The 23120-nt window shown below is 34.8% G+C and overlaps 1 protein-coding gene across 1 annotated transcript; it reads right to left on the bottom strand.

Annotated features, from left to right (window-relative positions):
• Nucleotides 1–1433: 1433 nt before the first annotated feature.
• On the bottom strand, nucleotides 1434–21564 carry LOC128242073 (uncharacterized). The gene is made up of 12 exons (XM_052959108.1): nucleotides 21427–21564; nucleotides 19416–19573; nucleotides 18267–18467; nucleotides 17827–18005; nucleotides 14374–14533; nucleotides 9110–9352; nucleotides 6452–6575; nucleotides 6004–6237; nucleotides 5332–5466; nucleotides 4549–4732; nucleotides 3753–4095; nucleotides 1434–3511 (listed from the first exon to the last, which is right to left on the bottom strand). The coding sequence occupies exons 2-10, from the start codon at nucleotides 19515–19517 to the stop codon at nucleotides 4638–4640; spliced, it is 1473 nt and encodes a 490-aa protein (XP_052815068.1). The 5' UTR covers nucleotides 19518–19573; nucleotides 21427–21564; the 3' UTR covers nucleotides 1434–3511; nucleotides 3753–4095; nucleotides 4549–4637.
• Between the last annotated feature and the right edge of the window lie 1556 nt (nucleotides 21565–23120).

A 23120-nucleotide genomic window follows, 5' to 3' on the forward strand; every position in this document is an offset into this window, starting at 1 on the left:
TGGTATAGAGGCATTGTGCGCTCAACACTATAAACGTTTGCATTTATCTTTAGTATTCTAAACAATTAAGTACGCACTGAGCTGTGCCCGGCCTGTCGACAAAATAGCTAAAACCCAAAATAAAACCATTACTTCGAAATTCTTATCAGTAATTTTGAACTGAAACTGGCAGACAATATTACACAAAAAATATAATAATGTATATTGTGTGTTACTGTGTATTGTCAAGACACTGAAAATAGTTTAGTTTAGTACCATGCAATATTCAAATGTAGAACATATATGTACGAACACAGCACTTATTTTAAGTATTCTGCGGGGACAGATTTAAATAATTTGTATAATGTTTTGAAATCAAACCATTTTACTGACACAACTTTTCCTGTATATGTTTCATTTTGTATGCAAGGATTATTCCATAAAAATCTACGACACACTCCAGGAAAGCACTTGGACCATTCCGCTTTTAAGCTTATAGCAAACAAAACAAGAGCTGTCAGAGACAGGACGCTCAACTATTTCGCCTTTTTATGTTAAAGGATTGCAAAATTTTGGGAATACATGTCTAAAGTTTCAATACAATACACGTTGTACTCGCCGAGATATTGACTTAAATGCGGTTACATGCAAAACCTTAACCAGCATATATCTTAGTCAAATAATAAAGGGCCATAATTTGCATAAAAAGCAAAATAGAGTTATCTCACTTGGTTATTCAAGTAGGCTGGATGGTTGAGTACAATTGTATAGTCTCACCATGCCAGGGTGATTAGTACAGCTCTCCTTATTCTTCTAATACTAAATAGTCCAGCTAGAAAGAACAGGATGCTCTCCCTATAAAATTTCTTTCTTTTGCCTTCCTGATAGGGGTTGAATGTTAAATGGAATAGCCCTTATGCTTTTTAGGTCAGTAACATTTACAACCTACTAAACAATTGACTACTGATCATTTATAATACCTGACTGGCAAAGTTTTCCCAATATGGTATATAACCAACTTCTATTCTTCCTAAATATCTTTTTTATATATCCTTTATACAATAACTTGTGCTTATTTTGTATCTATTATATATCGTGCCTGAACTATCGAACCTATAACTAAATACACAATCCTTAGTTCTGTAACATTCTTTCTCGCATAAAACATATATATCGTCTAACCGTCAATCATATGCAATTTGTCTGGTAAACTAAGTAATTTAATTCCTACAGAGAACAACTCTAAAAGCTATGCTTTCATTCCAATCTATTTCAATAGTACCGGTTTATACAACTTGTTAGTGTGCATATTGTGTAGTGTGTTCGTATCAGTTGAATAAGATATGTTTAAAACTTGACCATGTTTGCATGTGCAGTATTTACCTATTGTTATGCTTTTCTAGTACATTGTAATAGTTAAATCCAAGGTTAGGGGCAGTGAACAAAACAGGAGATCATCAATATGTTTTATATCAAAATAAACAATCATTTGTGTATAGTAACAAACATGTCTAGGCTACTAAATTAAACAAGTGAGTGAGAAAGTCAACAGAAATTGAACAGTATACATGTACATTTGTATGCATGTATTAACTACGAAAGTGGATTTTTTAAGCAAAACTGATGACATCAATGATTTTGTAAAAAATAACATTTATTTTCAAAAAATAATTTCGTCTTATAACCTCCCAGAATTTAATAGCAGAATTTAATGTTAATTTAAAATACCTTTTTTTAAACCAGAGTAAATATTTAAAAAAAAGCATTGTGATTGATTTGTGCAGAAAATTGGCTAAAAACTAAAAAAGCAAAATAAATAAATCATCTATTTCCACTGGCATAATCTTAACAATACAATGGATTTAAATTAATTACCCTTAATTTGTGCAGAATATCATTATGGTCTCAAAAATCTTTTTTTCAATTTCCAAAAAAATAATTTAAATGAATTTCTGTATATTTTCAATTGGTCTTTTATGACAGACTTGATACTTTTTATGAAAGCCACTTGTGAAAAATGCAATGCCTATTTTAATATTTAAAAAAATAAACATTTTCATACAAATATATAAGTGATAGTAATAGGACTTATAGATGAACAAGCTCAAAATCTTACACAAGTGCTTTAAATGGAATAACAATCATTTTTTATTAAAACCCTGGCTCCGATTTCTTCCCTTATAACATGATTAAGCTAAGCTCACTAATTTTGTTTTTCTATAATATGTGTAATATTACTTCTAAAAGAATTCTTAGACGTTAAAATGGAATTATCGTTATGATTATCACAAAAAAACATTTTTCAGTAAACAAATTCAAGTATGTATTGGGGCCTGAATATTAAATCCAGAATTTTAGCAAGTAGAGAAATCATTTAACTGGCAAATTTCAACAAACCCCTATAGGTATAACATGTACATGTTTGATATACAACATAGTGTATATATTTGGTGGTAAAGCAGCAAATAATCTCAACCAAATTGAGCCCACAAACCAAGCGAAGTTTAAAGAACAAAATGAACAACAAATCAAACTTGAAAAGTAAACAAACTGTGGTGAAATACAAGTTAAAAATATTTTTAACAGTTTTCAGAACTAATTCTTAAGTAAAATAAAACTGATTTAACTGGTTATAAACTTTTTAAAAAGTTTAATACTGAAATTAAAATGGACAAAAACTAAAACTAATCAATATTCTGTTAAAAGTTCTATAATAATATATCTAATTTAACATTTAAGTTAAACAAATATGGCAAAATAGGAGAGGAGTTTCAACCAAAATTTTGGGAAAAAATGTATTCCATAGCTTGGAAATAGGGCCTCATATCAGTCCAAAAATATGCGTAAAGAAAGCCCTGTATTGCTGAGGCATTACACACAAGAAAAACCTTCTCACTTAAAAGAACTTGAAAAACATTTCTTGCTTCCATATACATGGAAAAAAATATATTTCATAAAAATCACAACATGACTAGCAAACAGATTCATAAAAATATAAAAATGAACATCACGAAAAAAGAAATGTTAATTTATGAAATTCTCTTGATTTTGGAATCATATTATTATGAACACAAATATATACACATTAAACCACTACAATAAACTTAAATGTATTGCATAATTTGACTCTGAACAGGTCATGTATACAGTGGATATGGCAATTCTGTTTGCAGACTCATCAAGCTACAACGCCGTGTTGCCTATAAAAACTGCTATTGCTTGTCATGCTTCAAATTGTAATAGATTGTCCGACCACAAGGCACAAACAATGCATTTACAGTCTGACATAATCCATCTGGCTCGTGCACAGCAGCCACATATCACCGTAGTCTGTAGTATCACAAGCATTCAATAATCACACACATACTACATTTACATCGTATATTATTAGTGTCTATTCCATATATTTTATGATAATTCACGTGCCATATTGTTAATGCTGTTACATTCAATGATCAGTCATGCCTGTGTCACAAATCATGCTTTTTTCTTCTGCGACTAGTTCAATCATCCTCTGTCAAATCTATATAAACTGAAAGAAGGCCAAAGAAAGATGAGATGGTAGCGTTGTAATTTCTATTTCTTTTTCAAGTATCTTCAACCTCATACATAAGCAAGCAGTCTTTAAAACAGTCCATATGTAGCTTTTTGTTTACTTCAACCCAACAAACTATGTTCAAATATGTTTGTACAATGATTCAACATGTATAACTTGTTAAAGCTATGTGAACGTTCAATTATCCCATCTAATATGTTCAGCTTAATTCACTTACGATACTTATTTGCTCTTTTGAGCCTTGCAGAGTATCCTGTGTCTGGTGGTTCTGTTTTCACAGTGACAGTTGGTGTAGTTTGTATGGGCGTGGTCATCTTGGAGAGCAACAGGCTGCTCATCGTCCCTTTCCCCTTCCCTGGTCCCTTGCCTTTCCCTCCACTCGGAGCAGGCTCGGTACAGTACATGTTAGTAGATTGTGATCTCCCAGTTGAGAAAAGGCTTGGTACTTGTTCACGAGAAGTCTGCAGGCTGGCAATGTGACTAGATGGGGCTTTACCAGACGGAACTAAGATGACCTTAGCCTGGTTGTATGCGCTGTGATTTTCCTTCCCTATTGACTTCTGCAATGAAGGATTGGTACCTTTAATACAAAATGTCTGTGAGCCCGCATTGGCAGTTGTGTTTTCCTTGTCTTGTAAAGGGGCAGTATGTGCAAAAGTTGTACCTGTGTGACCAGTGCCCACACTGCAGGGCACAATTATCTGTTGTCCATTTGGAAGCTTGTATAAGATACCATACTTCTGTTTACCAGGATTACTATTGGTCTGTTGCTGTATGCTATTTACACCAGGTTTTGATTTATTTACAACAGGAATACTTGACATAGCACCTGGTACTTTTCCATACACCTGAGTAATCTTAATCACACCGGAGCCTGCATTACTGCCAGGCCCACTTACAATGTTTGTATTCTGATTCAATACAGTCATTTGTCCAGTGTTCTGGTCTACATGAAATCTGTCCCCTATGTTTACTGGATTACATAATTGATCAGGAATTATTGTTGGTATTACATTTGCTGGTGGTCCTGAAAATGTGGCTGCTGCATGAGATACTGTCTTATAATGTAGGAGTGACTTGGCTGCAGGGCTAGATTTGACAACTACATCCATGGGGCTGACTCCAGACGACCCTGATGAAGGTCATTCAGAGTCTGTTGTCCAAATGTCATTAGAGATGCATCAGTGCTTGATGTGTCTGAAAAGAAAGAAAATTTCAAATGCAATAGTATTCAGATATAAAATTAAAAAATATCAAAACTGAAACAGAAACTTTCTGAAACTAAACTGCATCATTGAAATAATACCGATAAAATAACAAACACATACACATTGAATTTAGTCCAACTCTTATATGATTAACTTGGTCACTTTATCTTCTATTCTTGTCAAAGCCACATAGAATTTCATCATCTAAGTCTGTTATTTTTTATTATTTATGTAATTCAATGTCTTTTCTTGATAACCCCACTGTGATAATTAAACATACTGTTTAAAAGTCTTCCTTTGTCACTCAATACTTTATTTCAAGGATGGCAATGAAAATAAGAGTTTTATTTAAAAAAAAAATGTGATATCGTTAACATACAATAAATAAATGTTGATTGACAAAGCTTTATCAATTCATACATATTGTTTTACAACTGTATTTCTTAATTTAAATTTGCATTTCATGACCATATAAATATATCTGTCTGTCTGTCTGTCTGTCTGTCTGTCTGTGTATCTGTCTGTCTGACTGACTGTCTGCCAGACTGACTGACTGACTGAATCTTTCACTAGTTCAAGACTAATCACCTGCTGTCTGTTTCTCCTGTTTAATGTGGAGTGTGTGGACACGGGAAACAGTTTCCATGGTTTCCTTGAGACAGTTGTTGCTAACAAGCTCAGTCTTCACACGCACACCCATCTCGCCATATCGCTCATGACTACCTGTGGGGTTAAATGGTATTGGAGAAGTAATGATTATGTTATATATATTTAAGAAATATAACACACCACTGAGGCCATATGAAATTATAAGGACCGGCCAGTCAGCCAACAAAGGTGTATATGGACTGAGGTGTAAACTGAGATCCTTCATCTTCGTCGGCTAACTGACCGGTCCTTATGCCATATTGCACGCAGTAGTGTGTTATATTTCTTATATTATATTGAACATTTTATATTACTATTTAATATTTTGAAAGTGCTATTAATGTATTTCATTGAACAAAGCAATTTATGTCCAATTGCGACAATTATTAGCATTTGTGAAAATCACATGTCATACTCACCATTTTTATGACGTCAGCGGTCCATATTATTTTTTGGTGAGGTCTGAACCGGCTAAAAATATGATATGGAATGCTGACGTCATAAAACTTGGTTTTGGATAAAAATACACTGATATATGGACCGATCGACTTTATATGTACATACAAACGACACATTTATGTAAGGTATTATATATATATATAAAATTTTTACCATAAGAAGTGTCTTCCTTCTTGTAAATGGTCTTCGAGAATGTCTGCCACTCTGGTTGCCTAGTAACTGTGAAATCCCCTGTTACGCCAGCCACACAGGTAACACTGCCGGACCCCTGGGCAGCACCACCAGGTTGTCTCTGTGTGGGGGCAGGGATTATGTGCCTCTCATCTGTGTTCTGGATACCAGCTTCTCGGTAAATAACTCGCATTTTGTCTGTGAACTCATCAAGAGCTGAAATCGAACATGTTAAAACCTAGCTATCAATTTGAATTACTTATTACTAATTTTCTTTTAAAAATGTGAATCAAAGATCAGTTGTAAATTCAAGAAACCTATGTTGTGTATACAAACTATACATGTATATGGAATGCATGTATTTTGCACTGAACTTCTAACCGACTGATAATTTGTGTTTCTTCATGTCTAAAATGCTGAATTTTCTCACCTTTTGCAAATGCTTGTCGCACAACATAGGAGTTAGAAGGATCCTCCCAAAGGGGCTCGAAAGCCCGCCTCAAGTCTGTAATGAGACTGGCTACCACACCCTTCACATACTGAACTAGCTCCGTCTGGAACAAGAGTATTATATTTTTAATATAATATAAATGAAAAAAAAAAATCATACGGTTTGATGAATAATGTTGCACTGTGTAACGAACTCTTATGTCAATTAAAGTCACACTGTAAAAATAAATGAGAACAAACAACTGGGCCTAGTAAGTAAGGCCATTTTTGGTCACAGACTTGATCAGGGATGGTGAAATATTCTTGTACATTATTTTATATTTAACAAGCACTATGAAATAAACACAAAAACTTGTTTTTCTTTTAAACAAGGGACATAAATCCTCAATAATCTAGGTCAGACCTTGCTATACTGTAACAGAGTTTAAACCTAACAAGAACCTGGCAGTCTCCCCAAAATGCTGTCAGACTAGTAGAAATAATACTAGAGCAGTCGTAAGACATCGCGCTCAACTACGCCGCTTTGACTAAGAATACAATAAAGATGTAATAATACCAAATTTGGTCTCTTTATGTCAAACCTAACTAAAATTATTCGATACATAAGGTGACTTTGATGCTGCCCTCCCACCAGCCCGCCCAAACAATGACACAAGTCATTCAAATAACTTGATTTCCCATTATGAAAATATGATTAAGAATATATACAAATATGCCTTTCAAAGGAAATTTAATTTTTTTTTTTAAATTTCAAGGGCCATAATTTGCATTTAGGCTTAAAATGGAGTTATGTTTCTTGTTGTAGATGGTTGTAAATAATTTTGAATATTATTTAGTGCATTTAATGAACGGTATAGAAGTTTTTTTATTAAAATCCCAACTTGCCCTTAACTTTTACTTGCCTAAAACTTTAACCTAAGTCAATCAGGGGCCATAACTTGTATTAAGGATATGGAGTTATGTAACCTCATTGGGTGATGGTCCTGAACAATTGTGTGAAGTATTAAGTCAATTGAATGAAGTGTATAGAAGTTATCAAACAATATCCCAACCTGCCCTAAAACTTTAACCCAAGTTCCATAGTCAATCAGGGGCCATAAATTGTATAAAAGATAATATGGAGTTATCTAACCTCATTAGGTGATGGCTCTAAACATCTGTGTGAAGTATTAAGTCAATTGAATGAATGGTATTAGAGTTTTAAGTGAAAACCCCAACTTGCCCTAAAACGTTAACCTGCCCTAAAACTTTAACCTAAGTCAATCAGGGGCCATAACTTGTATTTAGGATAATATGGAGTTATGTAACCTCGTTGTGTTATGGTCTTGAACAACTGTGTGAAGTATTAAGTCCATTGAACCAAGGATACAGAAGTTATTAATAAATATTCCAACTTGCCCTAAAACTTTAACCTAAGTTCCATAGTGAATCAGGGGCCATAATCTGTGTAAAGGATAATATGGAGTTATCTAACCTCATCATGAAATGGCCCTGAACAACTGCATGAAGTATTAACTCAATTGAATGTAGGGTATTGGACTTTTAAGGCCTAAAAAAAAATACATTTGGTTCGGGTTACCCGACCCTACCTACGGAATAGGCGCCGACCCTACCGTTTTTATAGTCAGTTTGAAAAAAAAAAAAAAAAAAAAAAAAATTTCGTTTTTTTTTTTTAATTGCTTTTTAATATTAAGTTTAAACCTTAAATGCTTGTACAGAATATAGCTTTAAAACCATTCTCCAATGATGAAAATTATATTCTTAAATAAAACCTAATAAAAAAAAAAAAATAAAAAAAAAAAAGCCTACCTACCCTACCTATTTTTTTTAAGGATGTAACCCTAACCAAACAATTTTTTTTTTAGGCCTAAGTGAAAATCCCAACTTGCCCTAAAACTTTCACCGGACACCGACACTGGGGCGAGTAGTATAGCCCACCTATTCTTCGAATAGTGGAGCTAAAAACAGAAGTCTGACGCCTTCATTTTCCAAATTTATATCTGTTAAATTCTTTTTTTAAAGGCACCATGGATAGGTTCGTTAGAATACCAATTTGTATTAGCTCAGGTGTAAAATGCAGCCACCAGTAAATGCAATTCAGCCACTGTAGAACTGTTGATCGCTTTACGTTACCAAGTAAAAATTTAAAAGTAAAACTGAAAGTTAAAAAGTAATGCAAACAATGTACACAATCTCTTAATATGAAGCAACAAGCACTGTGGAATTATGCCAGCAGTGGTTTCCAGCCTCTTCCTGCATTTTTTTTTTATTAAATCAGATGAAGAAGGAAACAACCAAGGAAAAAAATATTAACGAAACAATTATGAATGGCAGTCTGAATAATTTTGGAAACAAGAATTCATGCGGCATACGTACTCTGTCAAAGTTAATATGTCAACCTGCATATTTTGGAGGACTCCTTAAACTTTATCATGTTAACAGTCCAATGGACTTCTAATCAATGGTAGTTTGGTTTAAATACATGAGCGTATTATCATTGGCACCGTGAATACCAAGTTTCATCTGAAAATCTGGAATTGTTTTAGAATAACAGCCAAGGTTAAATTTTATACACAATGACTCAGACACCGACAAGACCAACGCTATCACAGTAGACAGTAACATCCACAATGTTTACCTGCAGATCCATCAGCTGTTCCATGAGCATATGTGTGGCCTCATCAAACATGGAGGCTCGCTTGTTGTCGATACCCTGGGCCATGTACGTCTTCATACGGACAAACATCCCGCTCCCAGACTCAGCTGCACACTGCCCATACTCGTCAAGCATCTTTGTCTGGATGTGTGGCGTCACAATGCGGGAAATGTCCCGCTGCCGAGTGGTGACAATGTCCTTCAGGTAACTAACCATCTCGGTCAGCTAAAAAAAATACAGGGGTGGTAAACAGAACATAAATGTAAAGGCGAAAATTTCCCTCTGCTTTGAGTAACTTAAGCTACTGAAAAATTCATAAAAACAAGAGGGCCCTGAAGGCCCTGTATTGCTCACCTGATAAAATTCAAGTGTTAGAATTATCAGCCTTAGACCACAATTTTAAACATGGTTCATACAGACTTGTCATCATCAAATTCCAGGACTTTTCCAGGACTTAAAATATTTTTTCCAGGAGTGTATACCGTGTTCGATTTAAAGGTGCTAGTGTTGGTTACTTACCCTGCCTAACATTGTTTAAGAGCTGCAAGCTGCTTATCAAGCTCTTGCAGCTGTTCTTGTTTCTCCTTTGCAGTGATCTTTGATGAAACATTGTTATTTTGATCCCTGGACATGTTATTTACATGCTTATCTCCCTTCGCATGCGATTTCAGTGCAGCTTCTCCCATATTTGATATGTCAAACAGTTTATCGCAAACAATACAAAGCGCTTTTGTTTTGTCGGCCTTAAATGGACGAAGCCATCGTCTACAGTTTTCATTCGCCTCCCATTCACTTCTAAACACACATTTTCCTCGCGAAGACATTTTTATCGGATTATCGGAAGTACACAACCGGAAACATGTATTCTGCGCGCGGCACTATAAAGGCAGTGTTAAAAAACGGGTTTAAAACAGGCAAATCACGGCACTTTTTACGGCGTCTATTTCGTCGATGAAATTTGACTTCCGATGGTCAGCAATGTAAATATTCATGATTATTTTAAATAGACAGTGTTTGTCCGACCAATTTCAAGGAGAATTATAAATTTTCATGGGAAATTTTTATTATTTCAGGACATTTCAAGGATATTTCTGACAATGTCATTTTCAAGGAGTTTTCCTGGACTGATGCCGAATTCAAGGAGTTTTCCAGGACTTTTCCTATCCTGTGCGGACCTTGTTAAAGGATCATCTTCATTTCAGCTACTTTAGATCATATAAGCTAAAATAAGATGGTGAATTGGTTATATGGGCTTAACCGCATACCAAATCAGGTTATAGGAATGACGTCACCATTACGTCATATGTACTTCCGTTGTGTGGAAAATTCTCAAAAAAAAAAAGAAAAGTTGTTATGATCAATTGATAGACATGTTTTCACATGCTCAATACACTGTAAATCAAAACTATCATTATTCCTGAAACTTTTCTACCTTAAGTATCTATTCTTGCTTGATTTATCATTTAGAGTAGAGATTAAAGCATAAACCGCTGCCCTATAGTTGAAAGGTCATTTTGGAAGATCTGTCATGGCGGACGGTGCAATTTTTAGAGTTTGTTTTTCAAGTGGAGTGATTTTTCTTAGGAATAACTTGACCCCCCTTTTTTACTGGCTTAAAAGGTAATTTAAAGCTTGTACTTTAAGAATATATGTGGTTATCATAGCCTGCATTCGCTCGAAATGCCTTTAAATGTTGTCTAAAAATTATAATTTTACATTGAATTATATAGGGAATAACAATGGTGGTGTGTAACCTATATGGTGCCAAACAGGACTAAAGATTTGGGTTTCACATCTCATTCACTTCCAAAGATTATCATGAGGTATGGAAACAAAACATTTATACCTGCTGGAATTAAACAAGAGCCGTCGTAAGACAGCGCGCTAGACTACGCTGCTTTGACTTACAATACAATAACGATGTATTAATACCAAGTTTGGTCTCTTTATGTCAAACCTAACTAAAATTATTCGATACATAAGGTGACGTTGATGCTGCCCTCCCACCAGCCCGCCCAAACAATGACACAAGTCATTCAAATAACTTGATTTCCCATTATGAAAATGTGGTTAAGAATATACAAATATACCTTTCAAAGAAAATAAAAAAAATAAAAAAAAATTCAAGGGCCATACTTTGTATTTAGGCTTAAAACAGAGTTATGTTTCTTGTTGTAAGTTGGTCACAAATACTTTTGAATTTTATTAAGTGCATTTAATGAACGGTATAGAAGTTTTTTTTATTAAAATTCCAACTTGCCCTTAACTTTTACTTGCCTAAAACTTTAACCTAAGTCAATCAGGGGCCATAACTTGTATTAAGGATATGGAGTTATGTAACCTCATTGGGTGATGGTCCTGAACAATTGTGTGAAGTATTAAGTCAATTGAATGAAGGGTATAGAAGTTATTAAATAATATTCCAACCTGCCCTAAAACTTTAACCCTTGTTCCATAGTCAATCAGGGGCCATAATTTGTATAAAAGATCATATGGAGTTATCTAACCTCATTATATGATGGCTCTGAACATCTGTGTGAAGTATTAAGTCAATTGAATGAATGGTATTAGAGTTTTAAGTGAAAACCCCAACTTACCCTAAAACTTTAACCTGCCCTAAAACTTTAACCTAAGTCAATCAGGGGCCATAACTTGTATTTAGGATAATATGGAGTTATGTAACCTCATTGTGTGATGGTCCTGAACAACTGTGTGAAGTATTAAGTCAATTGAACAAAGGATGTAGAAGTTATTAATAAATATTCCAACTTGCCCTAAAACTTTAACCTAAGTTCCATAGTCAATCAGGGGCCATAATCTGTGTAAAGAATAATATGGAGTTATCTAACCTCATCATGTGATGGCACTGAACAACTGCTTGAAGTATTAAGTCAATTAAATGTAGGGTATTGGACTTATAAGTGAAAATTCCAACTTGCCCTAAAACTTTAACTTTAACGCTGGGGCGAGTAGTATAGCCCACCTATTCTTCGAATAGTCGAGCTAAAAATATATTACTTAGATCCTTCCTAGTGACCAAGTTTTTTTTTAATATCACATATGATTTTTTTAATATCATGGATGACCCAGTTGCAAACCCAGGGTTCCCGCTGGCGATCACCATTGTCGCCATTTGCGACAAAATCGCAAAAGTGGCGACAACTTTTCAAATTTGGCGAATTTATGGCGACAACGATTTTTTTCTAAAATATTTTCTTAAAATGACGTAAGTGGTGACCATGCGGCCTGCATGATAATCGATTCTGTCACTGTCATAAATCAAGCGCATCTGCTGGTGCGACAACAAAAATTCCGATCATTAAAGCAAGCAGTCACGGCCCAGTCAACACCTCGCTAATTATTGCAGAATTTTATTGCTTTCACGGATAAACAATGACATCCTTTAACTGTTATGTTTAATATTTAGCTCAACAGCCTTGTTGTTGCGTAATTATCGTGTTAGTTTTAAATATGCAAATCGTAGAATTTTATGTTGTCGGAAAGTCACTTGATATGCAAATTTCGTAATGACGTTTACGCGCTAAAAATAGACTTGCTTTCGGTTTTGTCGCAATTTGTAATTGCTATAAATGCAGCATTCTAAGAGTTCAAAAAGTGTCAAAAAGATTAACAGAAATCAAATAAATAGGAAAACCCCATTTGATAAGGCTTCTAATATGTTGGCTGGAGTAAAGAGTAGGTAGACAAATTTCTATTAGGAAAGTTATGGCCCTAGTTTGACAATGTATATTTCTTTGAGTTTCCATTTATTCTAAATTTATCTCATAATTTCACAAATGTATTCTTTTATTGTATGCAGGCATTAGACTGAAATCAACATATTGATGTTTATGTCACATTTTTTGCAATATTTATTTATTTATATACTAGTCCATATACAATGAATTTTGTCAACAGAATAACAATTTGCTATTAATATCTTGTGCTTCATGTACAACAAAATGTTATGATCTGCACGACAATGTGCTAATTAAATGCAATTTAAGGCTCTTAAAATGCTTAAACCCCATGAGCTTCAGGGGCTTCGCCCCCTTGGCCCCCACAAGGGCGCTGCCCTGGACCAGTAAGGGGGCCTATCGCGGCCCCCTTAATTCCCCGCGAAATAGTGGCGACAACTTTTTAGAACCCAGGGGGAACCCTGCAAACCTGACCTTGCTGTAATAAGTACATTCTGACCAGGTTTTATATAGATCAAGTAGAAAATATGGCATCAACTAGGTGTTTTAATAATGTTTTCTATGATTTGACTTCATGACCTTTTTTTTGAACTCAGGATACCCAGTTTCAAACTTGACATAGACTTCACAAACACAAACATTCTGACATAGTTTCATGGTGATCAAAGAGAGAATGTAACCTCTACAGTGTTTTCAAATTTTTTCTATGATTTGACCTAGTGGCCTGGTTTTTGACCTTTAATTACCCAGTTTCAAACTCTACCTGAAGATCATCAAGAATAACATTCTGATCAAGTTCCATGAACATATGGTCATAAATGTGGCCTCTAGAGTGTTAACATGCTTTTCCTATTATTTGACCTGGTGACCTAGTTTTTGACCGCACATGACCCAAGTAAGTTTCATGAACATACATTCTTAAACGAGACCTCTATAGTGTTAACAAGCTTTTCCTTTAATTTGACCTGTGACCTACTTTTTAACCCCAGATGACCCAATATCGAACTCGTTCTAGATTTTATTGAGGGTAACATTCTGATCAAGTTTCATTAAGATTGTGCCAAAATTATGACCTCTAGAGTGTTAACAGTCAAATTATTGATGTTGGACGACTACGACGACGGACACAGGGCGATCACAATAGCTCACCTTGAGCACTTCGTGCTCAGGTGAGATAAAAAATAGTAGAAACTAAACATGCAAGTTCGAATGAATTTGTCAGGAGTCGCACAGCAGGGGATTATCATGCCAAACATTCCTTAAACTAGGCCTAACAGTTAACATTTTTTATCTAAACAGACTGATGCGAAAAGAAAAATTTACATAAAGAGCCTTCTTATTGGTATTGTTTGGATTTTGGAACGAGAAAGCAAGGAACATTTGAATTTGTGCTCTGTTCTTGAATCTGACCTTCTGACATCAAACCAACAGTATATCACTCGGAGAAAAAGGAAAGATTAGAGACACCAGGCAGAGGCAGTTCATATCTCAATACAACTTATCCTTATGTTAAATAAGCATGGAGAGACAAACTAAATGGTAGCCTACCTTATTCTGCGCAGAGCCCATGACCTGCGTAGCGAGGCGGTCAGTCCGGATGGCAGCAATCCCAAGTAACTCAAGCTGCCTCTGTAGTCCATCAGTGAAGTCCTGTATACGGGCCATGAGGTCAGTCTTCAGTCCCTCCATCACCCGCCACAGCATCCCACTGGATAATTGCATACATACAAATGTAACAAAATGTATAACAGCTAATGAAGTTGCTTAAATCAAACTACGGTCTGATCACATTGAGTTATTTAACAATCTGATTTTATTCATTTAACAAGTGAGTATTGACTTAACAATCAAATCATTAATCATCATCATTAAGATGTTGTTGATTTTTATTATTTATTTTCAAGCATAGAATAGAACAAAATTCAACACAAAATAAGGATCAACGATTGCATACTAAACAAGAGCCGTCGTAAGACAGCACGCTCGCTACGCCGCTTTGACTTACAATACAATAACGATGTAATAATACCAAGTTTGGTCTCTTTATGTCAAACCTAACTAAATTTATCGATACATAAGGTGAATTTGATGCTGCTCTCCCACCAGCCCGCCCAAACAATGACGCAAGTCATTCAAATAACTTGATTTCCCATTATGAAAATGTGGTTTAGAATATACAAATATGCCTTTCAAAGGAAATTAAAAAAAAAAAAAAAAAAAAAAAAATATTCAAGGGCCATAATTTGTATTTAGGCTTAAAACGGAGTTATGTTTCTTGTTGTAAGTTGGTCACAAATACTTTTGAATTTTATTAAGTGCATTTAATGAACGGTATAGAAGTTTTTTTTATTAAAATTCCAACTTACCCTTAAATTTTACTTGCCTAAAACTAAGTCAATCAGGGGCCATAACTTGTATTAAGGGTATGGAGTTATGTAACCTCATTTGGTGATGGTCCTGATCAATTGTTTGAAGTATTAAGTCAATTGAATGAAGGGTATAGAAGTTATTAAACAATATCCCAACCTGCCCTAAAAATTTAACCTAAGTTCCATAGTCAATCAGGGGCCATAATTTGTATAAAAGATAATATGAAGTTATCTAACCTCATTATGTGATGGCTCTGAACATCTGTGTAAGTATTAAGTCAATTGAATGAATGGTATTGGAGTTTTAAGTGAAAATCCCAACTTGCCCTAAAACTTTAACCTAAGTCAATCAGGGGCCATAACTTGTATTTAGGATAATATGGAGTTATGTAACCTCATTGTGTGATGGTCCTGAACAACTGTGTGAAGAATTAAGTCAATTGAACAAAGGATATAGAAGTTATTAATAAATATTCCAACTTGCCCTAAACATTTAACCTAAGTTCCATAGTCAATCAGGGGCCATAATCTGTGTAAAGAATAATATGGAGTTATCTAACCTCATCATGTGATGGCCCTGAACAACTGTGTGAAGTAGTAAGTCAATAGAATGTAGGGTATTGGGACTTATAAGTGAAAATCCCAACCTGCCCTAAAACTTTAACCAGACGCCGACGCTGGGGCGAGTAGTATAGCAGTGTACGAAATTCGGATTTGATTCCACTAGCCCATTCGGGCTACCAGATAGGAAATTTTACTAGCCCAAAACCAATTTCACTAGCCCAAACTTAAATACTATTTATAAGTATCACTTGTTCATAATAATTTTTGGAAGTTTAAATACAATTCCACAACGATTCTGATCATCTAATCCAGCACGCTCATACAGTTTATATAAATGTTCCCCAATCTGAACAATGCGTCAATAATAAATTATAGTCATACATATTAGTGTTGTCATCAAAAGTTCAGTAACTAATAAAGTTTTCAAAATGGTGATAAAAAGAGAAAACATATTTTCTGAACATATCATTTATTAAATGGAAAGAATTATGCATGTACTTTCAGTTCCGTTATCCAATGCATCCTTGTCAAAACCGATACCCACCAGCGATTGTGCAATGACATTTTTCTCTTTTCAACTTTCAGTTTCACTTTCAAGTTTCGGAAGAAACAACAAAAATATATCGATGTTTATATTGCCAATATTCCTATAATTGTTCTTTAAAATAAATGGCAAAGCAATTCAAAGGTATAAAATAGAACCTTACTGTAATGTACACTGACAACGAGTACTATATCTGACAGTTTTCCTTTCACTTTGATTAAATTTGTCAGGAAGTAAACGGGCACCTGTTTTCTGCGCATTTAAGACGATGTTTGTAGAATGTTTTTTTCTGTTCGCATTAAAAATCTTTCTTTTTATTTTAGCAAATAAATAAAATATATTTAAACGAAATAAATACAATATCAATGTTGATATTGTTATTTTAGCATTGTTGATTTGCATAGTCATCGAAGTTGTCGAAACTGCCGATGTTATCCGTTAATTTACATCATGGGCGGAGTTATTGACGTCATCGAGTTTGACTGCTGCTATAAATAGACACACTTACTGGTTAGTAATATTCATTGATTAAATAAACAAACATTCAGCACATGGCTTGAGCCCTGAATCGCAGAGCAATTAGCTTTTTGATCATCGTAACTTTCGGGGAATCCGACTTCGCCGTTGTCAAGGCAACTTAGTCGCTCCAGTCGTCTTGAAGGACGCATTCTTGAATAATAAAGTTTTGCGTACAAAAAATACGATGTGTTACGCGTTTAATTGGTAAGTGTTTTTTTTAAATCACATTAGGAAAAAACGGTAGCCCGGTCGGTAATAATCATACAAATTATAAACATAATTATAAGCAATACATAATGTACTCATTCTTTAATCAGTAAGAAGTTACAAAGACACTTGCCAGTAAGCTATACAGTCAAAATTCACAGGGCTTTTTCTGCCCATTTTGGGAAAAAGACCCTAGACATTTTGGGAATATTTGTGTTGCGAATTTAGAAATTTTAAAGCTAAAAGAACAAGTTTTTCAGTCTCCTGCGAATCAGGAAATTATTAAATATTAGTTTCTTTCCCTTTCAAAAGACCTGATACGGCTGAAATATCAGTCATTGCAGTGTAAATACCGGTATCTATTGCAATAAATCATGACAGTTACATTTCACACTGATGTCTAAATGTGATGAAAATAAGTGATTTCTGAAATCAATTATCTCCAATAGTTTGCAACGCATTATTTATAAGAATGTTGAACAGTACAGGTAAAGATTTTCATAAACAAAAAAAACAAAACACCTGACAATTGGGAAAAATATCATATATTTTGCTTTAGGGATTGGTCTGATAGTCGGACCCGTGGGTACTAAAGAAAAAGCCCTGGTTTACTATGTCAAAGTCTTTGGGACCTCAGGAAATACTTTGAGAAAATGAATATTCGATATAACCGAAATACAAAAAGTGAATAACTAAACCAAAAGAAATCGAAAAAGTTGGACTTAACCAGAACATTGAAATAACAGAGTTCGACATAGCGAGTTACAACCCCATCAGAAAAATAAAGTTTACACCAACCTGAATGCCCTGTCCCAGACAATGGTCATGCTCCTATACATAGGTTCAGCAAGGTCCTCATTGAAATCAACTGGTCCAAATGTGGGTGAGGTATACACTCCATTCCGACGGGTGGTGGCTTTGTAAGTCATAAAATGAAGACCTCCTTCACGCCTGTCCTTTGTTTTATCTCGGATGAACTGAAAAACAAAATATTAATGTCACGCTTTTGTTTAACAGAAATATCTTCATTGTCTGCTTTTTGTTCAATGTGACCTTCACTGCAAAAAATTAAAACTTTAAGAGATTGTTCCCCCCCCCCAACACATTCTCAAATGATTTCTCTGCAAAAATTGTGTTTTTTGGTTTGTTTGTTTTTTACTGTCAGAAAGAAACAACTGCTATTTAAGATGTATATAAATATTATTTTTGTCAAACTTGGTCAAGAAGTTGGTACATACTGGCGCGCCCCACTTGGCACATGTATTGTTAGCCTCCGCAGAGGCAGTGGACGCTCCCTCCTCCATCTTTGGTCTCACACTGCCGTCAAATATCCCGTCTATGTCGGCAGACAACTTCTGTAAAACGGGACCCAGGTTGGTGTCAAGCCTCTTCAGCTCATTCTCTATGGCATACCTGGCATCTTGGCCACCTCTTGCACACTGGTGAAAAAGACAATAATTTGTTGACGGGGATGCCATGTTGACTTTGAATTGCACACAAAAATACATGATAGCTGTACGTAAGTTTCGCGTTTTATTTTATTAGTGTAGATCTTCTCTTTATAATTTCTTTAATACCCTTTGAATTATTATTTCTTATTTCTGTATTTGTGTTCTTTTCAAAACATTATATTCCCTTAAAACCTTGACAAGAAGCATTCTCCATTCGAACACCGCACACTGAATTGAATGCTAGCTCTGTATGAATTAACTTCCGCGTAACGTATTTCGGACATTTCGGATAAACAATGCATTGTATATTTTTTTCAAACAGCCACAATATTTGCTGGAATTGAATTAAATCATATTGTTTTATTCTTTTATCAAATTTTGCACTTGAATCGTGATCCAGCGATCTCAGCACTGGCGTGTATTTGTGTCGAATATTTTGCTATGACTCGCGATTACTCAGGTACTCGTTACAGCCCTACTACACTCAGGTAAAGCTAACATAACCTTTGAGCATATATGCAGACGAATGATTGTTGATTCAAGGCAGTGGTTGAGCGATGAACTAAGAGGTTAAGAACCAGGGAAATGCATGCAACACATGATATAATGACCTGCATCTTGCACCTAACATGTTGTCTTTATGTTCCGAACATCTGTTCCATGTTAATTCAAAATATCCCCATGCATGACAAGACCAACTATTCTCTATGTACATATATGCAGCATCTTATTATGATAAATCTCAAAGTGTGACCTGGACCTGAAGGAAGGTGGGACTTGCACACAAAATGTCAGGTTATTCAAAACCGCACAGAGCATTACATTTTTAATAATTCTTATTTCTGCATATAGTAAAACTTTTAAAACTGAAAGAGGTTTAGTTTGCATTTCATACATAAGCCTGTCCTCCGCATACCAAACATGAGAATGCCTTACTGTATTTCCCCCCTCTGAGGTGTAGATATGCATGTCAAACACGAGCCTGCCGAGGTTGTGTATGAGTCTATCCACAGATTGACGCTGCCGTATGCTCGTCATCTCGTGTACGTAGTTTCGCAGGGCTGGGATCTGGTGTCCGTCAAGTCACTGAACACCTGCAAGTCAGGAAATATTAGATGAAATGTACGATCCTGCAAGTCAGGAAATATTAGATGAAATTGTACGATCATGCAAGTCAGGAAATATTAGATGAAATGTACGATCCTGCAAGTCAGGAAATATTAGATGAAATTGTACGATCCTGCAAGTCAGAAAATATTAGATGAAATTGTACGATCATGCAAGTCAGGAAATATTAGATGAAATTGTACGATCATGCAAGTCAGGAAATATTAGATGAAATTGTACGATCATGCAAGTCAGGAAATATTAGATGAAATTGTACAATCATGCAAGTCAGGAAATACTAGATGAAATTGTACGATCCTGCAAGTCAGGAAATATTAGATGAAATTGTATGATCATGCAAGTCAGGAAATATTACATATCATGCATGTCAGGAAATATTAGATATCATGCATGTCAGGAATATTAGATATCATGCATGTCAGGAAATATTACATATCATGCATGTCAGGAAATATTACATATCATGCATGTCAGGAAATATTAGATATCATGCAAGTCAAGAATATTAGATGAAATTGTATGATCATGCAAGTCAAGAAATATTACATATCATGCAAGTCAGGAAATATTACATATCATGCATGTCAGGAAATATTACATATCATGCATGTCAGGAAATATTACATATCATGCAAGTCAGGAAATATTACATATCATGCATGTCAGGAAATATTACATATCATGCAAGTCAGGAAATATTACATATCATGCATGTCAGGAAATATTACATATCATGCAAGTCAGGAAATATTACATATCATGCATGTCAGGAAATATTACATATCATGCAAGTCAGGAAATATTACATATCATGCATGTCAGGAAATATTACATATCATGCAAGTCAGGAAATATTACATATCATGCATGTCAGGAAATATTACATATCATGCAAGTCAAGAAATATTAGATGAAATTGTATGATCATGCAAGTCAGGAAATATTACATATCATGCAAGTCAGGAAATACTAGATGAAATTGTACGATCATGCAAGTCAGGAAATACTAGATGAAATTGTACGATCCTGCAAGTCAGGAAATACTAGATGAAATTGTACGATCCTGCAAGTCAGGAAATATTAGATGAAATTGTACGATCATGCAAGTCAAGAAATATTAGATGAAATTGTACGATCATGCAAGTCAGGAAATATTACATATCATGCATGTCAGGAAATATTAGATGAAATTGTACGATCATGCAAGTCAAGAAATATTAGATGAAATTGTACGATCCTGCAAGTCAGGAAATATTAGATGAAATTGTACGATCATGCAAGTCAGGAAATACTAGATGAAATTGTACGATCCTGCAAGTCAGGAAATATTAGATGAAATTGTACGATCATGCAAGTCAAGAAATATTAGATGAAATTGTACGATCATGCAAGTCAGGAAATATTAGATGAAATGTACGATCCTGCAAGTCAGGAAATATTAGATGAAATTGTACAATCATGCAAGTCAGGAAATATTAGATGAAATTGTACGATCATGCAAGTCAGGAAATATTAGATGAAATTGTACGATCATGCAAGTCAGGAAATATTAGATGAAATTGTACGATCATGCAAGTCAGGAAATATTAGATGAAATTGTACAATCATGCAAGTCAGGAAATATTAGATGAAATTGTACAATCATGCAAGTCAGGAAATATTAGATGAAATTGTACGATCATGCAAGTCAGGAAATATTAGATGAAATTGTACAATCATGCAAGTCAGGAAATATTATATTAAGTTCATGATCCTGCAAGTCTTTATTAGATGAAAGTGAATGATCCTGAACCAGAAAATATGAGATAAAAGTGCCAACCTGTGGAGGCCCATCGTCCTTGAGCAGGTTTCTCATCTTCTGATACTCAGTGGAGCTGCAGCAGAACACCCGTAGGTTGTCAGCAGTGCTGCCAATGTCATCATCATCGTCACCGCTGTCATCATCATACAGATCCTCCTCCTCCTCTGGGTCGTCGGTGTCCAATATCCCCGCACGACGCTTCATCTCCTGGAATGGATGTGTAAGAAGGTCAACATATAAGGCAAAAAAAAAAAAAACCTGTGTTTCTGGGGGCCTAATTTCATTGATTTTGGCATTCACTCTATGATTTGGTTTCAAATTCAATTGTAATTTCAAAATGTTTTTCCTAAATTGAGTTGAGATATAATTTCTAACATAATGTTACATATTGGTACATCCTTCTCAAGCATTTAATTGACATTAAAAAGTCAAAATAAAAAAATAAGACAACACATTCAACCTACTCGTAATCCTGCCTTGAAGTCACGTTTGATTTGTGAGCGAGAGTAGTCGTTCCTGGCCAGAGCACAGATGGCGGCTATCATCTTCCTCTCGATGTTTAGTGTCTTATCCAGGGACAATATCTGGATGGGAAACCAGTTTTAAATCATAATCCTACAGTTCTTGTATTTGCTGAAGGAATTTAATTTTTTCCCCCATTGCATTACTGCTTTAAAGTGGCCTGCTTTTGTGTATGTATGCATCAACAAGACTTTTAATATGTTATGTCTAATAGCAATATGTACCTGTTACCACATGCATTTCGATTTAGATATAATTCTGTAAAGGAAAGTATTTGAATGGGTAATTGTATCCATAGCGAAAATTCCCATAACCCCTGCGCTCAGAAAAAAATAGGTTCCCTTTTCACGCCAAGCTAAACTAATCTGTCAACAACAACAAATTATAACAGCTTAAGTTACTTCATATCATTTCATATTTAGAAAAAAACCTTTAAAGACCCTGACAACTTCTATATGGCTCTTTGTGAAAAACTTGCTATGAATGTAAACTACAGTTAACATATCAACATCAGTCAAACTAGTTTCAGGCCCTTTAAGACTAAATTGTCACATTCTATTAAAGGCTGTAGTTTGCTTTAATCCATATCAATACAAACAAAGCACGTAATGAATATCTATGGAATTTTATAAGGGCTCATGTTACAGGATTGATGATAAAAACAATTAAGTAATGTGATCATTTTAAAGTAATGTGATCGTTTTAAAAGATTAAAATGTCTAATAAAAGTATTCACAAATATTCTTTATTTTATTTTACCTTCTGACTGGCCTCCTGTTTCTGGTCAAGCAGTTCCTCCATCTGAGCCTTGTGTTCCCCTATCAGGGCCTCCTTACTCTTCAACTCTTCCTCATACTCCTGTAGGGCCTCATGCTCCTCAGTCTAAAACATTTATGTCATCTACATGTAGCTTGGTTATAAACCTGATGTCCCCATCCAGCGCCTCCTTGCTCTAAATTTCTTTTAATACTCCAGTAGGCACAATTACATTCCCCACTACCAGTACAAATGTACATGCAAGATTGCTCTCACAGAACTTTTAAATATAACTATGATCAAAAGCATCTGCTTTAAAATATAACATCATTATATCCCATTCAATCACACAGATTTATCAAATATCATGGCAGTTCATAATGATACACACAAACAAGTTACATAACTGTACCTGTTCTTCTTCTGCTGGTTCA

The sequence above is a fragment of the Mya arenaria genome, chromosome 8 (genome assembly GCF_026914265.1).
Source record: "Mya arenaria isolate MELC-2E11 chromosome 8, ASM2691426v1".
Lineage (NCBI taxonomy): Eukaryota > Metazoa > Mollusca > Bivalvia > Myida > Myidae > Mya > Mya arenaria.